Consider the following 24,033-nt stretch of genomic DNA (forward strand, 5'->3'; position numbering starts at 1 on the left):
ACATCTCAGCTCAGGGGTTTATTTACAAAACATTGGGTTGTAAAACCTGGCGCTTCTAGTCGTGTTTATGCACAAAATTTGTGATATTGTGCTGCATCCCGTTTCAGAAATCAGGGGACGTGCTCAGCAATCCCAGAGATCCTGGACTGTCCCCTAAAGCTGGGCATACACTATACAAATATCTGTCAGATCACCTGCCAGATCTGGCTTGGTGGAATGAAAATCTGGTAATGGCTCCCAAACATTTGAAAAATGACAAAACCTGTTGTTCAAATTGGGATCCGGTCTCTAGGTCAACACGAACTAGGTCGACAGGGTGTCTAGGTCAACAGGTCGACATGAGTTTTTCACTTTTTAAAAAAAAAATTTTTTTTTTTTTACGTTTTCATACTTAACGATCCACGTGGACTACGATTGGGAATAGTAACCTGTGCCGAGTGCATCGGAAGCAGAGCGAGGCACCTGAAGGGACACGGTGCACTAATTGGGGTTCCCGGTCACTGTACATAGAAAAACGACACCAAAAAAACCTGTCGACCCGCCCACGTCTATACAAGTTCCTCCTGTTTTGAACAGTAATAATGCTACCAGTGTGTCTTCAGAGTGTAGGAGGAAAACAAAACTAGGGAGCACACACACATACAGGCCATGCTGCCCAAATGTTTATTGCTAGTTTAATAATATAACAGTGCATAGATATTGCACTGACTGTGATACATTATACAGCCACATATATTATGTAGTTTCACGATCACAGGCCAAGCCACCTCCATGTAAAGTTAATTACAGGAATCACATGAACACTGGTGGAGCCCACAAGATGGCTGCCTACGCCGTGGAAAGGCGACAGCTGCGATTAAATGCACATCCCTAAACGAATCTCTAAAGAGCGACGAGCAGCTTGTAGCGAGCCGGCCTGAGCCAACCCAGCAGCGCCGTAGCACAGATCATAAAGCCCTGGCCCCATCCTGCTGCAGCGCTCAGTTATAAGTGTTTACGTCAGAGACAGTGGTACCAGCACGCAGCTGCCCGCACACTTCCGCTCTGGCGTCATCGCCGGAAATGTGCGGGATCAAAGGTCAGTAAATATTGGTGATGTCACGGAGCCATCATGGCGGAAGGGTGAGAGTGGGGCTCCAGGGTCCGAGGTTGCAAAAATAGATAAATAACACCCGGGGAACTTTCTACTGGGCTGGAAACACGAAACCCCCCCGTCCCCCAGCGCACTGGCCGCGCTGTCCCCGGCATGGGCAGCTGCATCTTCCACTGGAGCACACCGGTGTGCCCCATATGCCGCACAGTGACACTGCTGCCCGGCTCTACACCGTGCCAGAGTTAAGTGCCGCTCCTCGTATGTCCGTGCCATGGACTGCTGCACGCTGTCAGCACTGAAGGATCCCATAGAGAGAGAGAGTTGCCAAACCCCGGCACTGTCTCCACCTGGCAGCAGATGGGACCTGTTTGGCTCCCCTACAGACGATCTGCGTTGCAGTGTGATCTGTAATGGCCATCAACACTCTGATCTGTGACCTGTATATACATACAGATTGCTTGTGCTGCTGGTGTGGCCAGCCTCCCTGTCCTGTATTATACGTGCCCGGGACTGGCAGGCTTATTAAACGCTGTAATTATTTGCTTTCAGCTTCGGGCATATAGTTTTATACCATGCATTTTATCTACTACTGTTTTTGTCTATAATTTGCAAAAGCAAATAGACGCAAATGTGCCTACAACTGCAATGACTAACTTAGTGTGGGTACACAGTGGAACACTACAGGTAAGATTTGCTGCATTGGAACGTCAAATTGTCTAGTGTGTACACACAATTGTGTGCTCCCACGGGTCGCAAGTGATGTCATCTGGTCGGTCGTGCTGCATGGCCAATCAGACAATATCATATGTGGGGCTGTGCAGTGTAATGAAGGATGGAACGAGGTTCTGTTCTGTCATTCATTACATCGTGTAGTGTGTATGGCCAGTCTGGAATGGTCCGGGCTGAAGGGAATTTGGCCAGACCACCAGGACATTGTTCTTGTGTGTACCAACCCTTAAACCTTTTAAAATTGTGATATTTGGTATGTTCATTATACCCCTTTTAAAACATAAGCTAGGTACACATTAGGCGATTAATTGAACAATATATTAGCCACGTTGCTCAGCAGGTCTGATTTGGATGTGGTTGGCGTTGTCCTGATGCTCAAGTACTAATTATTGGTACTTTGCGCATGCACAAGACCCATTCTGCAGGTGCACTAACAGTATCTGTGACACAGGATACAGTCGAGAATCGGACTGTCAGTAATTGACCGTTTGGGGCAGTGACTGTAAACACAGGTGTAAGGGAAAAGGCAAGGGATCTCCATGGTTGCATAGAAACTTCCTGCCTTCTGTGACGGGCAGCTTGCTCGTACCTGTGAGTTCTGCAAGTGAGTCATTTAGCCCCAATGTGCAATCCCGCTGGTCATTCCCTGGGTTGTCTTGTCGGCGGTGAAGCATTCCCAATGGGACGACCCAGGGAACGACAGCATGCATTTTAAATGTGGCGGGCAACAATACATTGCGCTGTCTACTGCATAAGTTTACATTTATTTGCCTATTATTTTCATGCTGTTGTGTTTTTTTCTGAAATTGTGTTTGTGTTCTTTCTCTATCGTCCTAGTGGATGCTGGGGTTCCTGAAAGGACCATGGGGAATAGCGGCTCCGCAGGAGACAGGGCACAAAAAGTAAAGCTTTTCCAGATCAGGTGGTGTGCACTGGCTCCTCCCCCTATGACCCTCCTCCAGACTCCAGTTAGATTTTTGTGCCCGGCCGAGAAGGGTGCAATCTAGGTGGCTCTCCTAAAGAGCTGCTTAGAAAAAGTTTAGCTTAAGTTTTTTATTTTACAGTGAGTCCTGCTGGCAACAGGATCACTGCAACGAGGGACTGAGGGGAGAAGAAGTGAACTCACCTGCGTGCAGGATGGATTGGCTTCTTGGCTACTGGACATCAGCTCCAGAGGGACGATCACAGGTACAGCCTGGATGGTCACCGGAGCCGCGCCGCCGGCCCCCTTGCAGATGCTGAAGTCAGAAGAGGTCCAGAATCGGCGGCTGAAGACTCCTGCAGTCTTCTAAAGGTAGCGCACAGCACTGCAGCTGTGCGCCATTTTCCTCTCAGCACACTTCACACGCAGTCACTGAGGGTGCAGGGCGCTGGGGGGGGGCGCCCTGGGAGGCAAATGTAACCTATATAAAGGCTAAAAATACCTCACATATAGCCCCCAGAGGCTATATGGAGATATTTAACCCCTGCCTGGATTCACTAAATAGCGGGAGACGAGCCCGCCGGAAAAGGGGCGGGGCCTATCTCCTCAGCACACGGCGCCATTTCCTCTCACAGCTTCGCTGGTCAGGACGGCTCCCAGGTCTCTCCCCTGCACTGCACTACAGAAACAGGGTAAAACAGAGAGGGGGGGCAAATTTATGGCGATACTTTGATATATATAAAGCAGCTATAAGGGAGCACTTATTATAAGGCTATCCCTGTTATATATAGCGCTTTTGGTGTGTGCTGGCAAACTCTCCCTCTGTCTCCCCAAAGGGCTAGTGGGTCCTGTCTTCGTTAGGAGCATTCCCTGTGTGTCTGCTGTGTGTCGGTACGTGTGTGTCGACATGTATGAGGACGATATTGGTGTGGAGGCGGAGCAATTGCCAAATATGAGGATGTCACCCCCTAGGGAGTCGACACCAGAATGGATGCCTTTATTTATGGAACTACGGGATAGTGTCAACACGCTAAAGCAGTCGTTTGACGACATGAGACGGCCGGACAATCAATTAGTGCCTGTCCAGGCGACTCAAACACCGTCAGGGGCTGTGAAACGCCCTTTGCCTCAGTCGGTCGACACAGACCCAGACACAGGCACTGACTCCAGTGGTGACGGTGACGAATCAACCGTATTTTCCAGTAGGGCCACACGTTATATGATTTTGGCAATGAAGGAGGCGTTACATTTAGCTGATACTACAGGTACCACTAAACAGGGTATTATGTGGGGTGTGAAAAAACTACCTATAGTTTTTCCTGAATCAGAAGAATTAAATGACGTGTGTAATGAAGCGTGGGTTGCCCCTGATAAAAAGCTGATAATTTCAAAGAAATTATTGGCATTATACCCTTTCCCGCCAGAGGTTAGGGAGCGCTGGGAAACACCTCCTAGGGTGGACAAGGCGCTAACACGCTTATCTAAACAAGTGGCGTTACCCTCTCCTGAGACGGCCGCACTTAAAGATCCATCAGATAGGAGGATGGAAAATATCCAAAAAAGTATATACACACATGCAGGTGTTATACTACGACCAGCTATAGCGACTGCCTGGATGTGCAGTGCTGGGGTAGTTTGGTCAGAGTCCCTGATTGAAAATATTGATACCCTGGACAGGGACAATATTTTACTGTCGTTAGAACAAATAAAGGATGCATTTCTTTATATGCGTGATGCACAGAGGGATATCTGCACACTGGCATCACGGGTAAGTGCTATGTCCATTTCGGCCAGAAGAGCTTTATGGACGCGACAGTGGACAGGCGATGCGGATTCAAAACGACATATGGAAGTTTTGCCGTATAAAGGGGAGGAGTTATTTGGAGTCGGTCTATCAGATTTGGTGGCCACGGCTACAGCCGGGAAATCCACCTTTCTACCTCAAGTCACTCCCCAACAGAAAAAGGCACCGACTTTTCAACCGCAGCCCTTTCGTTCCTTTAAAAATAAGAGAGCAAAGGGCTATTCATATCTGCCACGAGGCAGAGGTCGAGGGAAGAGACAGCAACAGGCAGCTCCTTCCCAGGAACAGAAGCCTTCCCCGGCTTCTACAAAAGCCTCAGCATGACGCTGGGGCTTCTCAAGCGGACTCGGGGACGGTGGGTGGTCGTCTCAAAAATTACAGCGCGCAGTGGGCTCACTCGCAGGTAGATCCCTGGATCCTGCAGATAATATCTCAGGGGTACAGGTTGGAATTAGAGACAGATCCACCTCGCCGTTTCCTGAAGTCTGCTTTACCAACGTCCCCCTCCGAAAGGGAGACGGTTTTGGAAGCCATTCACAAGCTGTACTCTCAGCAGGTGATAGTCAAGGTACCTCTTCTACAACAAGGGAAGGGGTATTATTCCACTCTTTGTGGTACCGAAGCCGGATGGCTCGGTAAGGCCTATTCTAAATCTGAAGTCCTTGAACCTGTACATAAAGAAGTTCAAGTTCAAGATGGAGTCACTCAGAGCAGTGATAGCGAACCTGGAAGAGGGGGACTTTATGGTATCCTTGGACATCAAGGATGCGTATCTCCACGTTCCAATTTACCCCTCACACCAGGGGTACCTCAGGTTCGTTGTACAAAACTGTCACTATCAGTTTCAGACGCTGCCGTTCGGATTGTCCACGGCACCTCGGGTCTTTACAAAGGTAATGGCCGAGATGATGATTCTTCTTCGAAGAAAAGGCATATTAATTATCCCATACTTGGACGATCTCCTAATAAGGGCAAGGTCCAGAGAACAGCTAGAGATGGGATTAGCACTGTCTCAAGAAGTGCTAAAACAGCACGGGTGGATTCTGAATATTCCAAAATCCCAGTTAATGCCGACAACTCGTCTGCTGTTCCTAGGGATGATTCTGGACACGGTTCAGAAAAAGGTTTTTCTCCCGGAGGAAAAAGCCAAGGAGTTATCCGAGCTTGTCAGGAACCTCCTAAAACCAGGAAAGGTGTCTGTACATCAATGCACAAGAGTCCTGGGAAAAATGGTGGCTTCTTACGAAGCAATTCCATTCGGCAGATTCCACGCAAGAATTTTCCAAAGGGATCTGTTGGACAAATGGTCAGGGTCGCATCTTCAGATGCACCTGCGGATAACCCTGTCTCCAAGGACAAGGGTGTCTCTTCTGTGGTGGTTGCAGAGTGCTCATCTATTGGAGGGCCGCAGATTCGGCATACAGGATTGGATCCTGGTGACCACGGACGCCAGCCTGAGAGGCTGGGGAGCAGTCACACAAGGAAGAAACTTCCAGGGAGTATGGACGAGCCTGGAAACGTCTCTTCACATAAACATTCTGGAACTAAGAGCAATATACAATGCTCTAAGCCAGGCAGAACCTCTGCTTCAGGGAAAACCGGTGTTGATCCAGTCGGACAACATCACGGCAGTCGCCCATGTGAACAGACAGGGCGGCACAAGAAGCAGGAGTGCAATGGCAGAAGCTGCAAGGATTCTTCGCTGGGCAGAGAATCATGTGATAGCACTGTCAGCAGTGTTCATCCCGGGAGTGGACAACTGGGAAGCAGACTTCCTCAGCAGACACGATCTTCACCCGGGAGAGTGGGGACTTCATCCAGAAGTCTTCCACTTGCTGGTAACCCGTTGGGAAAGACCAATGGTGGACATGATGGCGTCTCGCCTCAACAAAAAACTGGACAGGTATTGCGCCAGGTCAAGAGATCCGCAGGCAATAGCTGTGGACGCGCTGGTAACGCCTTGGGTGTACCAGTCGGTGTATGTGTTTCCTCCTCTGCCTCTCATACCAAAAGTATTGAGAATTATACGGCAAAGAGGCGTAAGGACGATACTAGTGGTTCCGGATTGGCCAAGAAGGACTTGGTACCCGGAACTTCAAGAGATGATCACGGAAGATCCGTGGCCTCTACCTCTAAGGAGGGACTTGCTTCAGCAGGGTCCCTGTCTGTTTCAAGACTTACCGCGGCTGCGTTTGACGGCATGGCGGTTGAACGCCGGATCCTAAAGGAAAAAGGCATGCCGGAAGAAGTCATTCCTACTTTGATTAAAGCAAGGAAGGAAGTAACCGTGCAACATTATCACCGAATTTGGCGAAAATATGTTGCGTGGTGCGAAGATCGGAGTGCTCCGACGGAGGAATTTCAACTGGGTCGATTCCTACATTTCCTGCAATCAGGATTGTCTATGGGTCTCAAATTGGGATCTATTAAGGTTCAAATTTCGGCCCTGTCGATTTTCTTTCAAAAAGAATTGGCTTCAGTCCCTGAAGTCCAGACCTTTGTTAAGGGAGTGCTACATATACAGCCTCCTGTGGTGCCTCCAGTGGCACCGTGGGATCTCAATGTGGTTTTGGACTTTCTAAAATCTCATTGGTTTGAACCACTAAAGAAGGTGGATTTGAAATATCTCACATGGAAAGTGACCATGCTTCTAGCCCTGGCTTCGGCCAGGAGAGTGTCAGAACTGGCAGCTTTATCTTACAAAAGCCCATATCTGATTTTCCATTCGGACAGGGCAGAACTGCGGACTCGTCCGCATTTTCTCCCTAAGGTGGTGTCAGCATTTCATCTGAACCAGCCTATTGTAGTGCCTGCGGCTACAAGTGACTTGGAGGACTCCAAGTTACTGGACGTTGTCAGAGCATTAAAAATATATATTGCAAGGACAGCTGGAGTCAGAAAATCTGACTCGTTGTTTATATTGTATGCACCCAACAAGATGGGTGCTCCTGCGTCTAAGCAGACGATTGCTCGTTGGATCTGTAGCACAATCCAACTTGCACATTCTGTGGCAGGCCTGCCACAGCCTAAATCTGTAAAGGCCCACTCCACAAGGAAGGTGGGCTCATCTTGGGCGGCTGCCCGAGGGGTCTCGGCATTACAACTTTGCCGAGCAGCTACGTGGTCAGGGGAGAACACGTTTGTAAAATTTTACAAATTTGATACTCTGGCTAAGGAGGACCTGGAGTTCTCTCATTCGGTGCTGCAGAGTCATCCGCACTCTCCCGCCCGTTTGGGAGCTTTGGTATAATCCCCATGGTCCTTTCAGGAACCCCAGCATCCACTAGGACGATAGAGAAAATAAGATTTTACTTACCGATAAATCTATTTCTCGGAGTCCGTAGTGGATGCTGGGCGCCCATCCCAAGTGCGGATTATCTGCAGTAATTGTACATAGTTATTGTTAACTAATTCGGGTTATTGTTGAAGGAAGCCATCTTTCAGAGGCTCCGCTGTTATCATACTGTTAACTGGGTTTAGATCACAAGTTGTACGGTGTGATTGGTGTGGCTGGTATGAGTCTTACCCGGGATTCAAAATCCTCCCTTATTGTGTACGCTCGTCCGGGCACAGTACCTAACTGGAGTCTGGAGGAGGGTCATAGGGGGAGGAGCCAGTGCACACCACCTGATCTGGAAAAGCTTTACTTTTTGTGCCCTGTCTCCTGCGGAGCCGCTATTCCCCATGGTCCTTTCAGGAACCCCAGCATCCACTACGGACTCCGAGAAATAGATTTATCGGTAAGTAAAATCTTATTTTTTTTTTGCTTGGCAGGGAGGATGGGGGATGGTGGAGAAGTTGGTTACAGCAAAGTTACAACAATGTACGGGACAAGGTATGTAGTAGTTGTACTCATTGAATAGTTCTGGTCCTTGCAATGACATTGTCACATACAGCAAATAGTAGTCTCATGTCCTTGAGTTCATATGACCAAAAACACCTGCTTGTAAGTCCAGAAATACATGAAGCCATACCTAAAATCCATTATTCAAAATCCCAATAGCAAATGTGCAAGAGATAATTTGTGTGGGAATCTCTGGCAAGCATTCACTTAACCATTATTTTCCCACAGTATAAGGCTGGTAAACAGATTCACAGCATCTGCCTGTATTTATTTGCTATAATAACCATGTAAAACAATTAGAATATTTGTAGGCATATTCCTGTATTACTTATTGTTCCAGACACTACACATCAGGGGTCTGGGACTTAGGGATCGACACCTGAAATAGGTCGACATGGACAAAAGGTCATCATGAACAAGGTCAACATGGAAAAAGGTTGAAATGAGTTTTTAATGTGTTTTTTTTTTTTTTTTTGGTGTTGTTTTTTCCGTACAGTGACCGGGAACCCCAATTAGTGCACCGTGTCCCCTCGCATGGCTCGCTTCGCTTGCCATGCTTCGGGCAAGGTGCCTCGCTCAGCTACCGCCGCGCTCGGCACAGGTTACCGTTCCCAATTGTAGTTTACGTGGATCGTAAAGTATGAAAAAGTTCAAAAAAATGTGAAAAACCTCATGTCAACCTTTTTCCATGTCAACCTTTTTCAGGTGTCGACCTAAGTGGTGTAGACCTGGAGTCCGGATACCACACATCAGAGTGACGTTTTTGCTATAACATGAGTGATCTAGGGATGTCTGGGAGGACAGAGCACTGTATATACAGTATGTCAACTGGGGACTGTGAGGTTGGACCTGTGGCTTCTGTTTATGTTGACCGTACGGACAGAGCTAGAATTCTACACTAAAGGGTAGAGAGAATTAGGCAAAATTGAAGTAACATTGAGAAAAGTTGAAGAATTTCTGCCAGAAGTTGCAATATTCATGAATTATCTGACAATTTTTACTGAACATAATTAATGTAAAGATGTGTCCTCATACATCTAGCCTCAATACGCTATGCACCGCGACATGCCTGGTGTGAGTGAGCTGGCAGGTCAGCTAACGCTGGATGTCTTTTCTGCTGTGATATGCGAATAGGACGCACAAGCATACTCTGATTAAAATGTGTGGGATGCCTATATTCTGTGTGTAACTGCGGCTGTATCTGCATACAAAATGCTACAGTATGTTAGTGTTTTCCTGGAAACCTATCATTTTAATCAGCAAAAGCTACTTATCCATCCTATTTGCATAGAAATGCAAATAAGAAGCATTCTAAAGGAAAAAGTTGCATGTAAAGACGCTCAGCCCCACCGAGTCGACTGTTTAACCTGACTGCAGCAAGGATGTAGGAGGTCATATCAGTATGGTCACTACAGTTAAATTCTTTAGAAATGAAATTTGACTTTCCCAAGGCAAGGCACTGCTGTAGTACGGGAGCTCTAAGATTCAGAGGAATTGGTCTACTTTGCGGTTTATTCTATTTTTGGAGATTGGCTGTTTCTCTTTTAATTGGTTGATTTTCGTGTTCTGGGATTTTTCCCTCAGTGCTCTAATTCTTCGTTTTGAACACATACGCTTTGCCTGTAGCAGTCAGTCTTTTTTTTTGTCTTTCCTTTGGGACCTTGTAAAGTAGAACAGCACTTTTAAAGGGGGGTATTCACGGAGCGATCGCTGCTTAAAATCTAAGCAATCTGACTAGATTACTTAGATTTTAAGCATGATCGCTCCCTGTGTAGCCCCCACAGCGATAGCGCATCGCTATCGCTGGTGCTAGATTGGCCTGGTCGCTTGGGTGAAATGAGCGCCCCCCCATCTCCCCCCCGCACGCTCAGCACACATCACGCTGTGCTGAATGGGGGGGGGGAGAGATGTGTGCTGAGCGGTTCGCTCAGCACACATCTCTCCCACATCGGCCAGTGAGTACTGGTCTTAACAGCTATTTAATGCTGGATTCAATTAAATCCTCTTCAGATGTTCCCCCAGCTGTGCAAGGCATTGGCCACACACTTTTTCTAAGTTTTGCAAAATCCATATGTTCCCCGGAATAACACACAATAGAAAAGTTGGTGGTTTTTTTTACTCTTCTTTAAATCCTTTTCTTATATAGTTAATTTTGCTTCCAACCTTAATTATTTCTGTTGTTGGCTTGTTCTTCTTTTGTTGTTTTGAAATCATCTTTAGACCTTTGCAATAGCTATTATTATGCTCTGGAGGTTTGTCTGCAGGAAGAGGACTAAGGACGGTATTCAGTTAGCTCCAATAGTTTGGGAGCTATTAAATTCACACCCCTGCGTATTCAATTGCGGGCCTGTTTTTAAGGCATTTTCGCCAATGCCTTTTCACTTTTTTTTTATTTATTTTTTGATTTGCGAAAAGGCATTAGCGAAAAATGCCTCAAAATCTGCAAAAACTGCTGGCATTTTCACCAGTGCAGGTGCAAAAATGTGTATTCGCGGAGGCACATGTTTTTTGCACCTGCCGAAACTTTTGCCTAGTCGAAAGAACGGGCTTGCTATTGAATAGGACAAATCCCCATTCGCCATACAAAATAGTGATAAATGTGTGGCAAAAAAGGGCTCTAATTGAATACCCCCTTAGGCCCTAAATATGAGTAAAATTTTTCAGTGCTCAGGAAAAAGCCCTGGTAATGTATGCCAGTTATCGTCATTTGTCAAGGCAAAAAAAACAATAGGTATTGTAACTTATAAATGTGGCATAGCCGGAGCAGATCCTCCAAAAGCCAGTTGTCCCGTTGACAAAGTGTTTTGGCATCCGGTGATCTACACAATTGTGAAAGTCTTATCTGGTATAGGCTGAATGTGCGTGTCTGTATTAGGGAGGAAAGACGATAATGTCTGTCATAGAGTTTGTGGCGAATGGAGGGGAATGAAGACCGCTCTTAACCACTGTAATGACAATGTGACGACGCAAATCTGGAAATATACTACAATCTTAATTACTGAGTTGTTGAATGTTGTCATTTTATTTTTTACGCACACAGGATTGCATTGCAAATGCGATCATTGGTAAATGGGCCCCAAAGACATGCAGATTGTTGACGTGTACAAGTAACATCACAGCATCTGTTAGCATGATTTGCATTTGGAAGCTTTGTTCAGTGAACCTGATTTCAGGGTGTGCCTTTGGCACGGCCCTGTACTTCAGTGGAGGTGGTGTCTCACTTGGTCTTCCTCTTCAGAGTTGCTTCATAGAGCCAGTGTTTATCAATTCTTGAGCAATGGATGCTTTGAAATCCAACCTATTCTTACCACTGAATCCAGACATTCGATACAGCAGCAATCCGTTTACACCAGTCACCTCAAGAAAGTGAAAGAACACCCGAATGTACCATCTCCTGTTTTTGCGTCTGTGTGTGTGTACATCGCCACACACTGATCCATGAGATCCATCCCTCCCGTGTGCGTCTTATACTACTCTGTACCTAACAGTGTTGCTAGATGCTCCTGATGTCTGGAGACAATAAGAGCAATCTGCCACCACTACCACAGCTGCTACTAATGATAATAATTTAAATCATTTACAATTTAAATAAGTTAAGATAGCCTTATATGCATCATTATATGTTATCAGCTGTCAAAACTGGCATATATGGCTGCTACTTTGAGATAATATTTAGGTTAGGCCTATATGCCAGGATAAGTCCAGCATGCAGTATGGATCTTTATTTTGCATGATTCTCACTGAAAAGGACACATGATTTTACATCAACTGTGAAAAAAAGAAATTGAGTATTTGATCAAAATATCTTCCATATTTGTGCCTTAAACGTTACTTTCCTTGAATGTATTTTTTGTACCTGCTCTGCTATCTTTGAGTAAAAAATATTTTACAGAAATCCCTGAAGTGCTCGGAGCTGGTGAGCTTTTCTCAGCCATTTTTTTCTTTACCTTGTTTATGTAGGAATTAAAAACTGCCACTAGGTGGCATACCTCCTAATTTTTGTAGCTCTCCTAAGAGGAGGACACAATGCACTTGTGATGTCAAAATATAGTTTCTATAAGGTCCAGTTATCATCCTATAATTAACATTTTTCAATCCCATTTTACATATTTATGTAATTTTGTCAGACCCATTAATCTACCTTGTAATACAGGAGTTATCACTGATATGTCCTGGTTACAGTCCTGCTGCGTTCATTTCCACTCTCCCCATACCCAGTATGGGGGTGCAGAAATATGACATTGATCAAGTTCAGCTTTTCCTTGCCCACTCCCAGCCGGTCTCCCTGCTGATGATTCTGGTAGTCCCGGCCAGGGATGGGGGTCTGCGGTTGCAGCGCTCCCTTGCTGCACTCCCAGCTGATGATTCTGGGAGTCCAGTTATGTGCGCTATACCGCTCCTCCCGAATGTATGGCACTGGCGGTGTGCGTAATGTCATTATCGGCGCTGCTATCTTTTAGATAGCATGCCAATATACAGGGCAACGTAAGACCAGTCAGTGGCACTGACTGTTCCGACTTCTGCAGCGATCAATTTCATCAACTGCAGGTGTCGTTGCCCATACACCACAGCAGGGTCAGAGCTGTCCACGGCTGTGCTGGCTCCTGGCTACATGGGAGATCTTGCGATAACAGCGAGCTCTCGTGCATGTCCAGTGAGACGGTCTTGGGAGACACAATGCGCATCAGCACTAGGCTGATGTGCTGTGGGGGTCTGGCAGCGATCGCTGGGGGGGGGGGGGTATGTTCTTCCATCTCAACGCTGCTGCTTCCTGTTTAAAGAGAGGCGAAGCAGGAAGCGTTATTTTGCGGGTATAATTTACCCTTATGGTTTTTTTTAATCTTTTTTGTTGTTGTTGTTGTTGTTGTTGTTGTTGCGTGTAATAAAACACCTGTTCCTTAGTTCTATCATAAGAGTTTTTTATGTGTTTTAAGCGTTGAGTATCCCCTTATTTGACGGCTCAAAATGTTGAAAGGAGGCAATGTCATTTTGAATGATCATTTTGTAATATTAACCCCTTGAGTCTATTTTGTCCTGTCCACTTGCATAACCAGACGGCCATGGCAGATGTGTGCCAGTTGATCCCACCAGATCTTCCCTGGACCTGACCAGCAACCAGATGGATAGGAAGAGCAGGTTGAAATGCCATCCATAGAACACGCATGTAGGCAGGATTATAATAGCAGGCTCGTTCTTCCCCTGGCACCATCATACAACTAAACAGTCACAATTGTCAGATCATGTAAAACAATAATAATTGTTATCAAGTCTAAATTACAGTAATGTTGCTTAATACTAGTATCCTGCTACTGAGTAACACTAGCCACACTCACACACAGAGATCGGGTTGGGCAGTGGTTCTCACCAAGTAAATTGCCTATCATCTCAGAATCACAATTTTAGTTCTAACCTTATATATGTTGTCTGTTCAGTCTGCAGAAGCTTTGGAGTTTATGAAGAGAGACCTAACGGAATTTTCCAGAGTTGTGCAGCATGACACAGCTTGCACTATTGCAGCCACAGCTACTGTTGTCAAGGAGAAACTGGCGGTGAGTATGAATAGCTATCTAAAGCTGGGTACACACTACTATACTGGATCGTGGCCGACTGCACACTGCGTTGCGCAATATATCGTACAGTGGCCACATCCAGGAGCATGCGGTTATTACAGATATACAGGGAACGATGCACACGAGCGCGCAATGGTGCATATACACCAGCTTATGTGGATGATTTGTTGTTCCAGTTCGGCTCAAAACGACAAATCGACAATATATTATCTAGTGTGTACCCTGCTTTACAGTATAGAGTGATAAGAATCTCTGTAATATGCATGCATGTGAAATAGTCGCTAATACTGAAAGATCAGTCTGTTGAAAGACTAATAAATTGAACTCATCTGTCCTCCTCCTACCCTCTCTCCGTTATGGTCCCGTCCTTCCCCGCTAACATCCCGCCTCCTTCCCGCTTTACTTACCTTACCCGTTCCTGGTGCATTCATGCTCAGGATCCACTTTGACTGGTCTGTCCAGGCTGTCCTGACGTTGCAGTGCTAAGCACTGGGAGTTATGCACACCTCAACCTCCACTGTGCATGACATATTCAGGACAGCTAGGGCATTATATGATAGATAGATAGATAGATAGATACTATTCTTTATTTTATATTCATAAGAATATATCATATATTTTCGAAATTCAGTAATTTTTTTATTTTTTGAGATAGTACTTAAAAGTAATAATAAAAGAAAGGTAAACAAATTTCCCAATAAAACAGTTTGTTTGTGGTCTCGGTTTAACACAGAGCAGTTATATGTATATAGAATGTTGGAATATACATCATGATGTCACGGTACAGAGAGCAAAAAGAAAAAAAAGGGAAATAAAATGGACATTACCAAAGATTGAAAATACAATACTAGTGCATGACTGGCTGTAAACTGCAGGTCCCCTCCAATAAGCCACCGAGGTATAGAGCAACCACAGTTTATACATACTCATCCCATCTAAATGCAGATACCATATTATGTCCCATCAGGTATGCTGGGTTGTGTCCTCTTGGTTGAATAGGGAGAATCTGCCTATTTGGACCAGATCTTAAACTACTTATTTTTTCTGTCGCCCACTAAGGAACACTGGCACAACTTCAAGACTGTGGAGTGATGATGGTGGCTTACAGGAAGCTGGCACTTTAAATAATCTAAGAAGTGAACAGGCTTCCCATCCCCCATCATCCCTCAGTTTTGAATTTGTGCCGAGGGAATCGGTCACTGCTGACTGAGCTTCTGCTCAGTTATATTACTTTACTTTATTTTTTTATTTTTTTTTCTTCTTTCTTGGGACTTAGTTCCCTTATCCTCAGGAACCCTTCGCCACTTATACAGAGAAGTGGGGTCCGGGTCACACACCAGCAGCAAGCTGCACAGGAGAACAGTGCTTAACCCGAGAAGCACTGTTCCTCCCAACACAGCCATATCCTGAGGCTCCGGTTTGGTGAGTAAGCCTCCTTGTAGGCAAAGCGGCTGGCCTCCACCCCATCCTCTGCCCAGTCACACTGGCCGTGATAGTGGCGGGCCTTCCACTGCACTGCCGCGCTGTGTCTGGTCCGTGACACGGCGCAGCGGCGTGTGGGAAAATGAGTGGTTCCTCTGTACATTGTGGAGCGGCCGCGTCCCACACAGCACAGGTATCATGTATGTAGTAGCCATCTCCCTGCACTGCCGTGCTGACATTGCACAGCGCGGCAGTGTTTATCAGCATTAAACGCAAACTTAATCTGGGACTGGAGAGATAATTCAGCACTCCAGTGCAGTAAGGCTAAAGTCTCTAGAGGGGGAGGAGGACATGAGCTTATTGTTTAATTGGGGCACCCACTCAAAATGATGGGGACCTGGTGAGATGGGTGCCTCTGCATAGTGGATGGGCGCAGAGTTGGCGGGTTTTCAACCTGTCAGTCAAACTCCTTCCTCAGCTAGGTAGCTCATTAATGGCAACAATTGTTTCTTTCTCCTCTGGAATCTACATTGTAGAGCAGAGACAGGTGCACATTGCTACAGACTGCCAGAAACGTAAAAGCCTGCACAAACTGCAGGCTGGTGGCTGAGGGGATTTATTATAGGGGAGTCAGTCAAATTCCGCCCTCTATCATTCCGACTCCTCTCTCTCTCTATCTATATCTATCTATATCTATCTATATCTATCTCTCTCTCTCTCTCTCTCTCTCTCTCTCTCTCTCTCTCTCTCTCTCTCTCTCTCTCTCTCTCTCTCTCTCTCTCTCTCTCTCTATATATATATATATATATATATATATATATATATATATATATATATATATATATATATATATATATATATATTTTATTGAGAGTACTGGTGGAAAATTGTATGCCTCTTTACAATTACAGGCAAGGGACCAGCGAATGAGGCGTACCAAAAATTGTTAGTCTATGCAAAGTATAACAGAAAAGCAGGTGTGGCCACCTAATTCCTGTGTGAGGCATGTGCTTTGGAGGTTACGTTAGTTAACCTGTCCCAAGACGCTAATTTTCCCCCCTGGTGGCAGTTCTAACAGGAACCATCTCACAATTACATACTGAGGTGGCTGCTTTACGGAAAACTCATGAGACGGTTAGGGAGATTTCTCAAAGTGATGTACCTTCTATTGGTACAGAACCACCTTGGGTGTCAGGATTAGCCAGGTCGGTAGAAGGTCTCACAAAATGCTTGGACTCATCCGGTAAACAGCCGCAGACAGTGTCCAAGGCTAAGAAACATCCAGTACCCTTAATTCTTCAGTCCGATGAATGCGGAGAATGACTTCTGTCGGGGGACGAAGCTGAGGAGGACGATCGCGAGTTGGGCGAAATTACAGAAGCAGATGACGAAGGTCTACCAGAACCTTCTCATGGGGTTGAACCTCTTATTTTAGCTATATGACAAGTTTTGAACATTTCCGAGACTACAAAACCAGAGTCGCCAGATACTGCATTATTTGGCATAAAACACTGTTCTTCAGTCAAGTATCCTTTTTCAAAGAAGTTGGATGATCAGTTGACGGAGGCTTGGAAAAACCCGGACAAGCGATTTCAGATGCCCAAAGGATTCCTTAGTATTTATCCGTTTCCATCGGCTATGACGGATAAATGGGAGAAGTCACCTCGAGTGGACTCTTCTCTTTCCAGTTTGTCAAAGAAAACTGCATTACCTGTTCCGGGAGCAACTTCTTTGAAAGACCCTTCTGCCAGGAAGATGGACACCATGTTGAAGTCCATCTATTCGGCCACTGGAGTTGTACTTAGACCAACCTTGTGGAGTTCCTGTGACAACTGAGGGCTGGTGCTGACCAGGAGTGGCCTCAGTTGTAGAGGCTGGTGTGTTTGTAAACCTGGGCGGCAGTATAGGGCTTCTAGACATGCAGATATAGTTGTTCCACCAATGCCCGAAGGTGTGACAACAAGGATAAAATTAATGAATATTTATTCAGCACAGTTCAGATGGTACATGGCAGTATCTATAGTAGAATATGAGAAATGATTAAAAACAGTACACAGTTCCACTGGATGCAGCAATAGGTGAAATGTCCTTAGGTGTGGTATCCACAACAAGAGTAGCTTGAGGGTTTAGGAGATTAGGAGATGGAAAGTCCTTTCACCAACACCTGTATGCTGAAATAATGAGATGGAGATATGAACTGGTCAGCAGAGGTTATACAGAGGCTGAATGTACTGTAGAGTAGACTGCCGGGTTTGCCGGATGGAACCGGTGATGGAGAACTGCTGAAGAAGTGCAGATGAACCAGTGTTAACAGGAGGAGAGTTGAATGACACTGGTGACTCTAGGGATCGGTGATATTGAAGAATAGATGACTGAGCACCGATGGTATCAAGGAAACCGATGGCGGAACATCGATAGTACTGTGAAGCTGAACACCGCTGGGAGCCAGACGCTGGAAGCCGGTGTTTTAGAGCACTGCCAGTAGCAGAGAGCAGGAAGGTCACTGTGAAGTCAGGCTGCAACGCAAGTTGCAGTACGGATGGTGTAATGGTTAGCATTACTGCCTCACAGCACTGAAGTCATGGGTTCGATTCCCACCATGGCCCTAACTGTGTGGAGTTTGTATACTCCCCACGTACTTGCGTGGGTTTCCTCCGGGTACTCCGGTTTCATCCCACAATCCAAAAATATACTGGTAGGTTAATTGGTTCCCAACAAAAAAATTAACCCTAGCGTGAATGTGTGTACATACAGTATTATAGGGAATATAGATTGTAAGCTCCACTGTGGCAGGGACTGATGTGAATGGGCAAAATATTCTCTGTACAGCGCTGCGGAATATGTGTGCGCTATATAAATAACTGGAAATAAATAAAGGTGGTGATTGGTGCGGGTCTCTGATGGAATTTGAAGACACAGGAGCTGGAATACCTGGAACTTAATAATCAACCACAGGAGCAGAGACAGGTTACACTGGTAATGACAACCGAAGCACTGACAACTTCCTGGTTCAGGATCAGTCCCTTTATACCCTCAGCAGTGCAGGGATTAGATAGGCAATCAGGCATCTAATCAGCGATCCTGTGGATTGGTGAAAATAGCGTCATGTAATTAGGACCAACATGGCTGCGCCCATACTGGCACTTGGAGGGAAATCTAGTTTGTAGCACAACATTGGGGTTTTACAGTAATGGCGGCGGCGGCCGCAGGAGCCAATGGATGCCAACCCGCGCATCAGACACACTGAGCCGGCGGCAGAGGCCACAGCGGGTGAGAGGCGCCACGCAGACCCGCCTGTGCCTTTGAATTAAAATGATGGCGGCAGAGGCCGCAACTGACAGGAGATGCCACGCAGAGCCATCCGAGCACTAGAAGCGCAGCAATGGTGGCGGAGGCCGCGGCGGCTAGAAATACCATCCAGACAATAAGAGTTCCTTATGACAGCATCTGCAGACTGGTAGAGAGGAGACATGAAGTGAGGACGTCAGCAGCATGACTGAGACCTGGCCCTGGAACGCTGAGCCAGCCTCAGGAGACACCTATAAGGTAAATAATGGTGTCCTGTAACCCGGATCGTGACAGTTCCGGGGTGAACAAGGCGGTGGAGCATTGGGCCACTAAGTTGATTAAAGATTTACAAGAGAGGGTTTCGTTAGAAGACGTAGTTATCCTAGCAGAACACATTAAAGAATCGGCTATATACTTAAGAGAAGCGGCTTGAGATATCGGACAAGTTAACTCGAGGATCTCAGCAGCAGCTATTGCAGCCAGAAGAGCCCTTTGGCTGAGGTCATGGCAAGTAGACACGGAGTCAAAGAGAACGGCGGAGGCACTTCCATTTACAGAACATTCTTTTTGGAAAATAAGTAGACACGTTAATTCTACAAGCTACGGGTGGTAAATCTACCTTCTTTCTAACCCTTCCACCACCTTCTAAATGCTCTTATACTGGAACCTCCTTTTGATCCTTTCGTTCCACTCAACTTTTTAGAGGACGCGGAAAAGCTACACCTTTGCGAGGTAGAGGTCGCGGCAAGCAGCCAGTCGCTGCTCATCAAGACCCAAAGCCTACAGAAAAGGCCGTGGCATGGTGGTCTTCCTTCCCACCGGGGCCCAGGTACGGTGGGAGCGCAGCTTCGAAATTTTCAGGATGCCTGGTTCAAAATATCCGACAATGCGTGGATTCGCAGCATCATCTCCCAAGGGTACAAGTTAAATTTCGAAGTTTTACTGCCCAAGAAATATTTTACGACAAGTCTTTCCATCCTTCTGGACAAACGTTTAGCCCTTCAAGGTGCAATACGGACCTTAGTAGAATCAGCTGTGTTAATGCCTAAACCACTGAGTCAACTGAAAAAGGATTACTATTCCAATCTTTTCGTAGTTCCAAAACCAGAAGGTACAGTAAGACCAATCCTGAACGTGAAATCATTAAATCTGTTTCGGTCTTATTACCAGTTCAAGATGGAGTCGCTCAACTCAGTGATTTCGAGCCTGGAACCCAAGGAATTCATGATATCTCTAGACATCAAGGATGTATATCTCCACATTCCGATCTGGGAACCTGACCAAGCGTTTCTCAGATTTGCTATTCAACAGGATCATTTTCATTTCAGAGCCTTACCATTCTGACTGTCCACAGCACCCAGAGTGTTTACCAAGGTCATGTCTGTGATGATTGCTCACCTCAGATCATTGGAATTGCAATAATACCATACCTAGACGACCTCCTCCTCAAGGCTCCATCCGATCTCATTCTCCAGGAGCATGCGCTATTAACATACAATGTGTTGGTAGAACATGGATGGATAATCAATTTTCGGAAATCCAACCTTCAGCCATCACAGCATCTCCGGTTTCTCGGTGTGATCCTGGACACCAATGTACAGAGTTTTTCTGCCACAAGACAAAGCTCTGAGTATAGAGAAACTGGTCCCGGCTGTTCTCAAGCCACGACGGGTATCAGTCCATTTATGCATTCGTCTGCTTGGGAGGATGGTAGCTGCTTTTGAAACTTTGGAGTTTGGACGTTTTCATTCATGTCCTTTCCAGCTGGACCTGTTACATCAACGGTTGGGGTCATATCTATACGTTTAACAGTTAGTTCACCTTACTCCGGAGACACGACTTTCGCTTCTTTGGCGGCTCCAGCAGGCGGTTCGGTGTGTGGGACTGGATGCTCCTCACGACGGATGCCAGCCTCGGGGGATGGGATGCGGTTGTGTTGGACTCCCATCTTCAGGGCCACTGGTCTCCACAAGAATCGCTGTTGACAATAAATGTGTTGGAACTGACAGCGATCTACAATGTGCAGGTACAAGCCGCCCACGTTCTTCGATCCAAGGCGGTGAAAGTTTAATCAGACAACGTGACTGCTGTAACGTACGTAAACAAACAAGGCGTAACTCAGTCGCCAGGCAATGCGAGAAGTGTCACGTATTCTCCAATAGGCAGAATGCAACGCAGTAATTCTCTCGGCGATATTCATTCCAGGAGTGGACAATTGGGAAGCAGACTACCTCAGCCATCAGGATCTACATCCAGGAGAATGGGCACTTCACCCGGAGGTGTTCAACGATGTGATACAGCGCTGGGGGTGTGCAGATGTGGATCACATTGCATCCCGTCTCAATCATCAGCTTCCAAGATACATCTCCAGATCCCGGGATCCTCAAGCAAAAGCTGTGGACGCTCTACGACCTAATTTACGTGTTTCCTACGATACCTCTATTGTCTTGAATTCTCAAGAGAATCAAACTGGAGTCAATCACAGTGATCCTGGTGGCACCAGATTGGCCTCGGATCGCTTGATATTCAGACCTGGACTTTCTTCTAGCGGACGATCCTTGACCTCTTCCTCTGCATCCGGATCTACTCCAACAAGGGCCTTTTGTGCTTCCAGATTTACCACGGCTACGTTTAACAGGATAGCTATTGAGGCAGACATCCTGAAAAGAAAAGGCATTCTGGAATGTGTGATCCCCAAATCCACGAAAACCAGTTACGGCAGCCCATTACCATCACATCTGGCGATCCTATATAGCTTGGTGTGATCGAAGAGGATTTCCATCGGATTCTTTTCGTCTCTCACAGTTCTTAGTGTTCCTTCAAACAGGATTGGATTCCTTTATCGATTCCCCCCCCCCCCACAAACGCCTTGCACTCCTGGCGGATGTGCAAACCTTTTTACAAGGGGTTCTACGTGTACAACCTCCGTTTGTTCCACCTACACCTCCCTTGGGATTTAAATCTGGTGCTGGAATTTCTACAGTCAACCTGTTTTGAACCTTTGGAAGAAGCTGACCTTCGATATCTTACTTGGAACACTGCTTTTCTGCTAGCCATAGCTTCAGCCCGGAGGGTTTCTGAATTAAGTGCCTTGTCTTGCAGACCCCCCTTTTTGATTTTTCATCCTGATCGGGTGGAGTTGAGAACACGTGCTTCTTTCCTTCCCAAGGTCGTGTCAGCTTTTCACATCAATTAGCCTATTGTGGTTCCATCTTTGCAGGACGATTCTGGGACACCACCTTCTCTGGCTATAGTGAGAACCTTGAAGATTTACGTAGAGCGGACTGTGCCTTTCAGGAAGTCTGATGCTTTATTCGTCATGGGTGGCCTGCTACTAAGCAGACCCTGGCCCGCTGGATTAAATTGACTGTTCGTCAGGCCTTTCTCCACCAGTCTAGGCGACCACCAGTATCCATTGCTGCCCACTTTACGCATTCAGTTGGGTCTTTGTGGGCCGTTAGTAGGGGGGCTACCACGTCTCTACTCTGTCGTGCAGCCACTTGGTCCAGTATTCATACATTTTACTAAATTCTTCAAGTTTGATACTTTTGCGACTTCATCTTCACGGTTTGGCTGTCTTGTTTTGTCAGATCCTCTGCGATTTCCCGCCCAGGGGGGAAACTTTGGGACGTCCCCACAGTCTTGAAGTTGTGCCAGTGTCCCCTTGTGTCTGACAGAAAAAGGAGGTTTTTGGTACTTGCCGATAAATCCCTTTTTCGGAAGCCATAGGGGACACTGGCCGCCTGCCCGTCGCTGTTCTCTTGCCTTCCTTGTTGTTCTGTTGTGTTTATTTGTTATATGCTCTCTTCCCTCGTATAGTTTCTTTTTTTTTTTTTTTTTTTTTTTTTTATTGTTTATTGAAGAGAAGAAAAGTAACACACATGTAACAGTATTAATACATATCAATAAAGGCGAACATAGAAATCCACTGTCCGTATATTATTGTGACATGTTAAATGTGGGAAATTGCGAAACAAAATAGTATAAACCCTAATGATCATGAAATACAGTACATCAAAATTAGTCAATTATACATATGTATGACTATATTTATAAGTGAGGTGTTAAAAGTCCAACGGCAAAAGACCTATCTAAAGAAGCTCAAAACGGTGGCGACCCATCGGTGAGGGTTGCCATATTATACCACGTCGTTAACCGTACCACTTTACGTATACTTTCTTTGGTGTTCACAGGTAATGTGATCAAAAAAGGCAGCCATATTGCAAAAAACTTAGGAGCACGAGATTCAACATCTAGAGAACATTCTGTCCAATCCATTTGGAATAGAAATATTAACCGTGGTAACACAAGAGACACAGGAATATGATCTTTTTGTATCCACTGAGATAGTATTGTTTTCTTTGCTGCTGCTGCAATGCGAGCCAGAAGCAGTCTTGTACCCTTGGATAAGGCGGGAGTGTAAGGTTCTACATAATTCCAAAGGGCCCATGCCATTGTCATTGTAAATGGTATACCCAAGTTAACCCCGATGTACACCTGTATTAGTTCCCAGAATGATTGTATAATTGGGCAAGACCATAAACAGTGTATAATATCAGCATCGGGGGACTTGCATTTGAAACATTGAGAATTGTCTGCTGCCCCTGTAAGGAATCGCAGCCTAGGGGTATAGTAAGCTCTATGTAAAATTTTTAAATGCATCTCTGCATAAGAGGAAGATACCAATTGTTTATTAAGCAAATTAGACCATTTAATAATAGTGTGCAAATCCACTCCCGGAAAGACATCCTTCCATTTAGCTATGCCCGCAGTAAGTTTAGTATAGTCAATCTTCCGTCTGGTGTAAGAGTATATTAAAGATGTAGAATGGTGGGAGTCTAAACGTCGTCGTACAATGCCATCCAGTAGAAAAGTACGATCAATGGGCTGTAGGTGCGTCATAATGTGTGTAGCAAAACTACGCATCTGAAAATATGCAAAAAAGGGAAATTTCAAAGTCGGGTATCTAGTTTGTAATTGGGACAGCGATAATACCGCCGAACAGTCATCATTCAAAAATTGAAACAATGAACGAAGTCCCTGGAGGTGCCAACCACGTACAATCCTGCCCGCATCCCCTCCCTGAAAAGCCGGGTTCCCAAATAAAGGCTGGAACAAGGAATGAGTCAGAGTGAGTTTAGAACGTTTTCTAATTTGCTGCCACGCCTTGTAAGGAGCATATAATGGAATTGATTTTATATCCTGTAATATAGAGGAATTCGGAAAATGTAGTACAGGTTGAGTATCCCATATCCATATATTCCGAAATACGGAATATTCCGAAATACGGACTTTTTTGAGTGACAGTGAAATAGTGAAACCTTTGTTTTTTGATGTCTCAATGTACACAAACTTTGTTTA

The 24,033-nt window shown here is 45.7% G+C and overlaps 1 protein-coding gene across 3 annotated transcripts in view; it reads left to right on the top strand.

The window, feature by feature from the left end:
* The first annotated feature begins 1,077 nt into the window (after positions 1–1,077).
* The window catches only part of BSDC1 (BSD domain containing 1), a 37,658-nt gene continuing 14,702 nt past the window's right edge, over positions 1,078–24,033 (top strand). The window contains exons 1-3 of one of the 3 annotated variants that reach the window (XM_063954283.1): positions 1,078–1,122; positions 8,323–8,383; positions 13,825–13,941. In XM_063954283.1, coding sequence (XP_063810353.1) covers positions 1,112–1,122; positions 8,323–8,383; positions 13,825–13,941 — 189 coding nt within the window. In that variant the 5' untranslated portion in view covers positions 1,078–1,111. The other 2 variants (XM_063954282.1, XM_063954284.1) reach the window with 2 other exon arrangements.

The sequence above is a fragment of the Pseudophryne corroboree genome, chromosome 2 (assembly GCF_028390025.1).
Source record: "Pseudophryne corroboree isolate aPseCor3 chromosome 2, aPseCor3.hap2, whole genome shotgun sequence".
NCBI lineage: Eukaryota > Metazoa > Chordata > Amphibia > Anura > Myobatrachidae > Pseudophryne > Pseudophryne corroboree.